We start from the raw sequence: 10,145 nt of genomic DNA on the forward strand, positions 1-10,145 counted from the left end.
CTCTTGATTTTAGCTGATGTTTGGTGATCCCAGTTTCTGGTGATCCTGGGCAGGAACCTGGGGTGGGCAAGTCTTGCGGGGAAGGCTCCCTGCATGAAGTTAGAAGCCAAGGTCAGGTGTGAGGCACACAGGGACTCCAGGAATGCAGTGCCACAGGGTAACAGAGGACTCTCTGGTCTTGGTCTTCAGCTGCTGGTGCAGATCCACCTCCTTTTCCAATCCCAATCGTGGCTGGAGTCATCGTAGGTTTTCTCCTGACACTCATAGCAATCTTTGGATTGATCTACTGGAAGCGAGCACGAGCCAAAAGGTAAGGGAATGAGAATGGGAGGGCAACTTGGTACAGTAGCCTTCTTGAAAACCAAGCCCATGCAATGGGGGGAAGACCTGCTGCTAACCTGTGAAAGGAGTCTATACAATGGGGTGCTATGGAGCTAGTGGAGATGCTCACTGGGAGGGATAGGCTGGGTACAGAATAGGCAGCTCCAGCTCTGCTTAATCCATAGACGTTTACAAATTCACGGAGAAATCTTTTTAAGTGTGTGGGAGCTACACTCTGCTCACAAGATACCCCTGAGCTGGAAGAGGGAACAAAACACAATGGGCATTTATAGATGTGTTCTGGGAGGTGAGGTGGGGGGGAGGGTGCTTTAATTAGAGTGGCTCCAAGAGTTTCTCTAATTAAAGCACCCAGAGCATCATGTGTATCAGCGTCCCCACACTGAAAAATGGGGTGGGAGCACTTTAAGTAAAGCTCGTCAAATGAGCTTTAGTTAAAGCGCCCCCCACTGCCATTTTTCAGCATGGGGATGCTGATATATGTGATGCTAGGGTCTGCTAGAGCGCAGTAATTACCGCGCTGCAGCAGGCTCGATTAATCAAGTCTGTTTTGACACGTTATAATTACAATGCGCCCCATTCTGTGCGCCCCATTACAGGAGGGATGTGGACAACATTGAAAGGGTCCAGAGGAGGGCCACCCGCATGATCCGGGGACAACAGGGCAGACCCTACAATGAAAGACTGCGGGACCTAAACCTGTTCAGCCTTCACAAGAGAAGGCTGAGGGGGGACCTGATGACTGTCTATAAACTCACTGAGGGGACCAGAAGGGTTTGAGGGAGACACTGTTTCCCCCAGCGCCTCCTGGCATGACAAGGAACAATGGACACAAATTATTGGACAGTAGGTTTAGATTAGACATCTGCAAGAACTGCTTCACAGTTAGGGCGGCTAGGATCTGGAACCAACTTCCAAAGGAAGTGGTGCTGGCTCCTACCCTGGGGATCTTTAAGAAGAGGCTTGAAGACTACCTGGCTGGACTCATTTGAGTCCAATCTTTTCTCCCGCTCAGGCGGGGGGTCGGACTTGAAGATCTACAAGGTCCCTTCCGACCCTACTTCTATGATTCTATGCATCAGAGCAGCCTCTCTGCACATGTATAGGTGCCCGATATGCCTGGGCTCAGCTTGCATTGCTGGAGGAAAAAGTGACGTTAGCCATGTTTTCTTTTCAGAAACAAGAAGAGTAACTTACCCCAAGAAATGACAACTTACAGCTTGAGGTAAATGGTGCTACTCTCACACACACATACTATCTGTCAGAGAGGGGGCATGCTTTATTATCTCTTTAGTTCCCCAGGTCCCAGGTCCTGGATCACTCGGTTCAGCCCCACACTTCCACAACTGCACTGTGCTAGGCCTACAGGCTGCAGAGTCCAAGCTTCAGCCAACCACATCCTTTAAGTAAATTTTTAAAGTGCCTGCAGCTTCCCTGCTGCTCACCTGCTTAAGCTTTTGTTGTCTAAATCGGTTCCGAGTCACTGCTCTATGTAGATTGCTGCAGTAGGATGTCAGGCCTCCTTGTAGTGTTCATCACCTTGAGATGCCTCCAGCAGATATATCTCAATATGCTCCAATGGAGTGAAGCTAGTCTCCAGCACAGAGAGATCAGCTTGGGCTAAAGGAGAAGCCCCATTAGTTGTTCCTGCTAGGCAGATTGCAGCCCTCCTACTTTCGGGTCTGCAAGCTAGGGGTCCAGGCTTCAGCCAGGAGACCATTATGACAGGAGGTGAAGAAGTGTACAGCCACCCTCTGTGGGGCCCTCTCTGCAGGGGATTATGTGAGTTTGTAACCATCCCAGAACAAAATGGCACAGGAGATCAAAGTACTGCATGCCGCAATGCTGGGGGCTCTCCTTGGCCCCCTGATAATGAGCCTGACAGGGCAGCCTGTCCCTAAGGGAAGGGAGCTGACACTGCATATCTCTTATCAGCAATAGCATGTTTTCCTATGAGTCTTACTTCCTGCAGAAACGTGCATCGGCCAGTTCCCATACAGAGCTTCAAACAGTATTACGAGATGAAGACAGCAAATGCCAACAATGCTTTCTTCCAGGAGTTTGAGGTGAGCGTTCCTTAAGAGGGAAGAGTCTAGGGATGAGATTTCACCTCTCCTCTAGATGCCTGGTTCAAATCCAAATGCAGCCCACCCAGGTCTGTCATGACCAACTATTAGCTGTGTGGCTTTTTGCATAGCCTGTGGAAATGAATTGTAGGTTCCCAGTCCAATTCATAGTGGATTGGCAACCTAGTCGACACCTGTCTACACCATCTGGACAGAGGTCAAAGGCTGAACAGGTCATGCCAACCAAATGGACTTCTCTCTTGTTCCTGAAAGTGGTGTCTCCAGGTCAGGTTGAAGCACACCTTAGGAAGAGCACAGGGAGCTAGTTCTGGCACTGTCTGTGCATGCCTGCTCTGATAATGAACAGAGGATCTCTAGCCCTACACCTTACGATGAAAACTAGGGGTGAGTGAGCTTCAGGTGTTGCTGTACTGATGAGCCCCTTGAACAGGGGTTCAAGACTAGCCTCAGTGAAGTTTATAGTATTATACCGGGGCTAACTGGCAGGGCTGGAAGTTCAGGCTTCAAGAGTTTTCAGCACGAATGAGCTCATTATAATTGTTTCACCACCAGGCCTTGGAAGCTGCCTAAGTCTAATAAAAGGCATCACATCCACCCAAAGAACCTTGCCTGCCTGTATCCTTAGACCAACACAGCTACAACCAACAACCCTCATTCATTCTCTAGCATTTGATGGCAAAACAGGACAAAAGTAAAAAGGGATTTTCCCATGTTTCCTCCACTTTTAAAATGTTGTTTCGGCTTTTTCAACTAGGGAAAATGTGTGTGTGTTGGGGGAAGGGATAATAAAACAGAAAGAAGCTGGGATTTGACATTCATTCCAACCCAGACCCTTTTCAAAAGGCTGAAAAATTCAGGATTTTTCTCTCAAAGGTACTTGAACTCCAGGAAGGCCATAAACTCCAGGAAGGCCAATTTAGACTGGATATAAGAAAAAAGTTCTTTACGGTGCGTGTGTCCAGGGTCTGGAACAAACTCCCCCCAGAGGTGGTGCAAGCACCTACTCTGGATTCCTTCAGAAAACAGGCTGATGTATTTCTTGCTGGAATCACTTGATTCCAGCTGACTTCCCGCCTATGGTGGATGGGCTGGACCCAATGGTTTCTCAAGGTCCCTTCCAGCCTCTAATGTCTATGAAATCTATTAAATGATTTTTTTTTTTTTTGAAAAACAAAAAGTGTTGCTGGAAAATGCTCTTAAAAAGTGCTGATCACCTGGGAATGGGACACCTGGGGGCTGGTCTGAACTAGCAGAGCAGTTCTGCTCCACTAGGCACAATCGCACATTAGAAGCTATGAGGAGAGGGTATGGCAGGAAAAAGACTAGCAGGCAGGGCTGGGGATGCAGCAGCATGAAACTAGTGGTGTCTATCTATCCCCTGCCCTCCTGGCATTTTCTTTTCCTGCTCCACCCCTGGCCCCCAATCTCCCTTGCAAGTCACTCGTCACACTTGTGCATGTAATCACTTGCTTCCTGGAGATCAGATCCAGCCCCAGGAGTCCAGTCTTCTCTGTTCCATTGAGTTCCCTTTGCACCGTTAGCAAGCTGTGCTTACAGGGGAGCTTGCTGGAGGGCCCCCACCATCCCCTTCTCCCAGAGAGGCATCACTCCAGTTGACAACTGTTTCCCCTTGTGTCCTACAGGAGCTGAAGGAGGTTGGGAAGGAGCAGCCTAAGGTGGAGGCAGAACTTCCTGCCAATGCCTCCAAGAACAGACACCCACATGTGCTGCCATGTAAGTGCAGAACCCCAGCCCCATCATCTCCCAGCCTTGGCATTCTCCCTCCCCATGCCCCTGCCTCTAGCAGGTGAGTGTTGGGAGGTCTCACATGTAGGAGGGTGCACAGTACCCAGTTCCTCTCTTGGGCCTCTCCCTGGGGATCTCACACTTAGCACCCCCATTCCATCTAGCCTGCCAGCCATGGGACATACACCTTCTTCACAAGGCTGCAGAGCAGAGCTTAGGTACAGCCACCTCTTCCCACTACATTTACCTGTCTGGTCCCCAGCCACTAGGTGAGCCCTGCTCTGGGCTTGGATCCTGCTTAGCTTGTGCCCTCCTAAGGGGGTAGTACAGACAGACCTAGCTCTCTCAGGCTCTCTCGAGTCTCAGGCACACCCTAGCCAAGCTCCATGCCCATGGGAGGCAGGTGAGGGCTATCTCCATGCTATTCACAGGGCAGCCAACACACAACTACTAAGATAATACTGTCAGGAATGGCTGTAGTGTGAAGTGCGAGGGCCCTGGATGGGAATTACAGACACTGGGCATCCCTCCTTGGGGCTTGCTATGAGTCACCTGCCTCTTGAAAGGTATGACAGCCCCTTCTCAGTATCCCATCCCCAACAGCTCACGGATTAGCACTGGCCTCACAGCAACGATCCAAGTGGGTGGGTGAGAGTGCCACGGACACCGTGACAGGAAGGAAAGGGGCAGAGCCATATAGGACCCTGGCCTGAACCAGTTCTGCTGTGATGTTGGGATTTCTTCTTCAAAATGTTGATGTGCTTGGAAGGACGGGGCAATGCACGTGGTAGGGAGGCCTCAGTCCTAACCAGCAAGTCTGGTATACCCTGCCTGGTAGAAAGGCACAGCCTGACCTACTGAATGATTGCCACAGGCAAATCGTGCCCTAGGAAGAGCATATACTGCATTCGTCTTGCCTCCCCTGATGGATAGTGGTCTGTCTCAGAGACTCAGGGATGTGCTGGAGGAGGGTAATGGCTGTTTGGTTTCTTGCAGATGACCACTCAAGAGTCAGGCTGAGCCAGCTGGATGGGGAACCCCACTCTGACTACATCAATGCCAACTTTGTCCCTGTGAGTGCCCCCTTGCTTCTGTTGCCTTCCCACTGCAGCCTCTGCTGGGCAGCCTCTTTCACAAGGGGGTAGTTGGCATGGACAGAGAGCCAATAACCAGCCATGGGTCACAGAGGTCTCAGCTAGATGTGACTGGCAGGCCATGGAAGCCAGGGTAGGTTGGAATTGGAAGGGGGGAGGGATGCTAGAGTAGCTGGGAGTGTGTTGGCCTCAGTGTTGTGGTGGAGCTGCAGGGTGGGTACTAAAAAGTCAAGAGTGTGTGTGTGTGTGTGTGTGTGTGTGTGTGCGCGTGCTGCTGGGAAAGGAAGATCTGACAACTGCTGCTCTGTTTTCTCTTTTGAGGATGATCTCTCTCAGCCTCTCTAGATTTCCTGCCTAATCTGTCTGCTCTATCTCCTTCTAATCTGTGCCGCTGCACTTCAATGATCTGCAACCCATTCCCACATCCCCCACCCAGGGGATTTACCCAGGTAACTGCCAATGGGCAACTTGCATGCATGCATGCATGCATACATGTGCACGTGTGTGTACATGTGTGTACTTGCATTGTGTCTGCATATTCAAGGCAGTGAATATTGACACATACGACTTGCACATGGGATCAGACCAAAAGCCATGCAGCCCCATTGCCCATCTTCATCACTCAGTACAACTCTACCATCAGCCCCAGATGCTTCAGAGGAAGGTAGAAGAGCCCTTTAGTCTTGACCTTCCTAAAGGCCAACTGTAGGAGTGAAAAGTTCCCAAAGACAAGTCTCTCTTTTGTGCCAGAAGATGTACTTGGCATGTGGGGGAACCCCCTCTTTCAGTGCATCATGTAATAGCTGTCCATTGGACTCTTCTGCCCAGGGAGCATGTCCAAGCTGCCAAGAGTGCTGAGATTAGCGGACATCTCCCCTTCCCAGGAAGGACTTGGGTCACCAAGTAAGTTCTGGTTTTGGGACCTAGCTACCTCTGGGAAGTGATAACTCCTCTGTTCTGGTCTTTGTCACAGGGCTACACCTCCCAAAAGGAGTTTATTGCCACCCAGGGACCTCTGAAGAAAACCATCGAGGACTTCTGGAGGATGGTCTGGGAGCAGAATGTCTGTAATATTGTCATGCTGACAGTGGGCATGGAGAATGGGCGGGTAGGTCTGGCACGTCCTGCAGGTCTTGCATCCCAAATGCTCAGAGTCACCTTCACAGAACCACCATCCAACTCCTAGTCATGTCCAAGCAGCTGTGCAGAGCTCTAGTGTGTGCCCTGTAGGACACTGGTAGGGCTGGGCTCAGGACTGAAATAGCAGCAGGGAACTGTCCAGGCAGTATCCACCACCCCAGTTTTTCTTAAGTGCCATTGTCCTAATTGCCAGCTGGCAGTGATAACCCATCTCCAACCACAAGGTGCACAGGGCCTGCCAAACACTCCTGCCCTTCTGGGAGGGGGAACTGCACAAGATTTTTTTTTACAGAAGAGAAAGCTCTGGGGCAAGGAGATGGCAATGGGCCAAAGGCACACAGTAGGGCCCTATGTAATGTGACTACTGGTTCACAACCACTGGTCTGTGTTTCCCCTATGTGCTCTGGGATTCTGCTCCCCCACAAGATGAGATGTGACCCAGGACCCAGATCGGAGTTGGCGTGCTCAGTTCTGGGGCCTTAGCTTGGCTCCTCTCCCCAACAAATGTGTGGTGATTTCCCTGCTGGTGCTGGTGTCCCTATGACCCCATGCTGCTGCCCTCTAGGTGCTGTGTGATCACTACTGGCCCTCGGAATCTGCTCCCGTCTCCTACAGGCAGATCCGCGTCCACCTGCTGACCCAGAGCAGCTCTGATGAGTGGACCACGCGTGAGTTCAAACTCTGGCATGTGAGTAGATACCTGAGAAGAGCCCAGTCCTGTTGTGGGTGATGAGATTGGAGTGCTGTGGTGGGGTGAGCCTGGCAGACTGATGTTGCTTGGCTGTTTGCTTGCGGGTGTGCTTTGGATGTGGGCACGTCCCAGGGTTGGCAGGGTATCCCTGCACCTGTGGGCAGCTGGATTCAAGACAAGTTTAGTCCACCACTGGAAAGAATTGTCTTGACTTACACTCCCCTGGAGGATTGTCAATAATAATGGTGCTAGCAGGGAACGTGGCTTTTGATCCCCTTTCATTCATCACCACCAGTCCACTTCTCCCGCCGTTTATTGCTTCACTTCCCCTGCCATCACTTTCCCTCTGCTCCCAGGGTGGTTTGCTTCTAAACCGCAGCAAAGATGACACGCACCGAAGTGCAGGCAAAGACAAGCTGGCTCCCTCCCTCCACCTACTGGGATCCACAGGTGTGGTCCAGTTTAAAGATCAACAGCCTCCTGGGAGGTCTCCTAGATAAGGGCTAACCAAGCAGGATGGTGGCATGGGTCTTTCTAAATGCTGGAAACCAGTTTCTGCCCCAGAAGGAATTCAGTGGGAGCTTCACTGGATATCCATGGGCTTCAGAAACTCCAGACATCCATTTCCCATGTGCCTAATCCCTGCAGGCCTGGCCCGGCCTGTGCTGCCAGCTCTTTGCTACCTGCACGCTAACGAAAAGCCATTGTCTGTGACAGGAGGGCCTAAAGGTGGAGAGATGTGTGACCCATCTACACTACACAGCTTGGCCTGACCATGGCATTCCTGAGTCCACAACTTCCATTATTGCCTTCAGGGAGCTGGTGCGAGAACACATCCAGACTGCAAAGGATTCTGGCCCAACACTGGTACACTGCAGGTAAGGCCCAGACTGCATCGGCTTGTTGGGATGGAGTTGGTGATAAACGGGGGGGAGGGAAGGTTGCCTACACTAAGAGAAAAAGGGGACTGGGCTCCTCCTTGTATGTGAGAATGGTGTAGGAACTAACCTCACAGGCAGAAGCCTGGGGTCAGGCCTGGAGCAGAAGATGGCTCTGAGGTGGGGCTGGTGAATACAAGCAGTGTGCCTATGAGCACTATCCCCCCAAGGCTGGAGAACACAGAAGTACTTTTGTACCCTTCTGGGACAACTCCGAGAACTGCCCCTCAACCCCACATCCCTCAGGGCTCTTCTGGGGCAGGAGACTCCACTGGAGATTTGGCCATTGGAGATCAAGGCCATCTCCTTGCAGTGTCCATACATCTCCAAACCTTGCCCTCTGGTCTGCAGGGATCCCTGCCACCTGCAATGGGGAGCAGAGTCTTTGGGACTCTGGATAGTTGGTGACAGGAGGAGGAGTCCACATTAGGGGAGCTGCCAGGATTAACCCCTTGCTGCCTGTGCTCTTGTAGTGCAGGAGTGGGCCGTTCTGGCACCTTCATCGCCTTGGACCGGTTGCTGCAGCAGATGAAGCAGGAGAAGGTGGTGGATGTATTTGGCACCATTTATTCCATGCGGATGAGCCGCTATGCGATGATTCAGACTCTGGTGAGCTCCTTGACTTCCTTCCCTCAGTCCTGACCCCCTCCATATAAGATGCTAGGCTGGGAAGGAGACAAGAGATGGGCAAGCCCTCTTGTCCCTCTGCAATACAGCATGGTCCTGCCACCCCTGAGCTGATCCCCAAGGCTGCTGCATGGTGCTGCTAGGGGTTCACCTCTGAGCACACAGCCAGGGCTGCCTTGAGAGAGACTGGCACCCTAAACTAGACATGAGCTGTGAGCTCCAGCTGTAGATAATCCCCAGTGTTTCAGCTCCACTATGGGAGAGCTGCCCACCTCCCTGCTCCCAAGAGCCTTGGGCATTTATACAAATACATTTGAATGCTCCAACACACTGGAGATCCAGCACGTTGGAGCAGACTCATTTAATTGAGTCTGTTCTGTATGTGAGCTGACGCACCTGGCGCTGCGTAGCATACATTTGTATAAAGGGTGAAATACTAATCAGCACTGAGAAAATGGCAGTGGCGCACTTTGGAACTAAAACATCTTTGACGTATTTTAGTTCAGAAGTGTGCCACCACCATTTTCTCAGCGCTGACATGCATTTTGCTATTTATAAAAATGCACACGCCGCAGTGCCAGGAGCTTTTAAAAGCCCCCAGCTCTGTGGTGCAACCATGTGTACAAATGCCCCTAGTGCCCAGTCAAACCTAGTGAAAGAACACATAGATCCCCAGAGCCAAGGGCCTTCCTAATTGGCCCAGTATGAAGCACCTTGGCCTAAAGCACCCAGGGATGAGACAGCTGAGGCTTGCCCATTGAGAGATGGTGGGGGCAATCCCCAGGGAGGAATGGCTGGAGAGCTTGTTGCTGAGAGAAGCAATCTCAGCTGGCCTAGGGTGAGCCTATAAAAACATAAGAGGTGCCATGATGGGTCAGACCACAGGTCCATCTAGTATTCGGTATCTCATGGCTCAGAGTGGACGCTAAGGGGAAGTGTGTTTGTGTAAGGCCTGTCCAGACTAATCTGTCCTCTGCTTCTGTCCCCCTGTTTCCAGCATGTAAGGCCTAGGAAGTCCTAATTTGGAGGCTGCAGCCCTGCTGTCATTCTTCATTCCCTCCAGTGGACCTGTTCTGCATCAATTTGTCTAATCCTCTTTTGAATTTGGCTAGTTTTGGCCTCCACAGCATCTTGCGGCAGTCAGTTCCATAGGGCTGTGTGAATACCTGCTGCTTGGCTGTGCTGTGCTGCTCATTGCTTATTCACGTCCCAAATAGTCCTTGTTGGCATGGGACTCCTCCAGAATCAGAGAATCAGAGAATCATAGAAGTAGGGTGGGAAGGGACCTTGTAGATCTTCAAGTCCGACCCCTGCCTGGGCGGGAGAAAAACCGGACTCAAATGAGTCCAGCCAGGTAGGCATCAAGCCTCTTCTTAAAGACCCCCCAGGTAGAAGCCAGCACCACTTCCCTTGGAAGTTGGTTCCAGCTCCTAGCCACCCTAACTGTGAAGTAGTTCTTGCGGATGTCTAATCTAAACCTACT

At 51.3% G+C, this 10,145-nt stretch overlaps 1 protein-coding gene across 2 annotated transcripts in view; it reads left to right on the forward strand.

The window, feature by feature from the left end:
* Nucleotides 1-10,145, forward strand: part of LOC109295132 (receptor-type tyrosine-protein phosphatase V-like) — an 81,853-nt gene that overhangs the window by 44,789 nt on the left and 26,919 nt on the right. For both annotated transcript variants that reach the window (XM_019513792.1, XM_019513793.1), the window contains exons 22-30: nucleotides 190-310; nucleotides 1,517-1,564; nucleotides 2,312-2,405; nucleotides 4,070-4,160; nucleotides 5,169-5,245; nucleotides 6,240-6,374; nucleotides 6,972-7,094; nucleotides 7,815-7,975; nucleotides 8,509-8,644. In XM_019513792.1, the coding sequence (XP_019369337.1) occupies nucleotides 190-310; nucleotides 1,517-1,564; nucleotides 2,312-2,405; nucleotides 4,070-4,160; nucleotides 5,169-5,245; nucleotides 6,240-6,374; nucleotides 6,972-7,094; nucleotides 7,815-7,975; nucleotides 8,509-8,644 (986 nt within the window). The remainder of the gene's footprint in view (nucleotides 1-189; nucleotides 311-1,516; nucleotides 1,565-2,311; nucleotides 2,406-4,069; nucleotides 4,161-5,168; nucleotides 5,246-6,239; nucleotides 6,375-6,971; nucleotides 7,095-7,814; nucleotides 7,976-8,508; nucleotides 8,645-10,145) is intronic.

The sequence above is a fragment of the Gavialis gangeticus genome, unplaced genomic scaffold, assembly GCF_001723915.1.
Source record: "Gavialis gangeticus isolate Ggan-Ray unplaced genomic scaffold, GavGan_comp1, whole genome shotgun sequence".
Lineage (NCBI taxonomy): Eukaryota > Metazoa > Chordata > Crocodylia > Gavialidae > Gavialis > Gavialis gangeticus.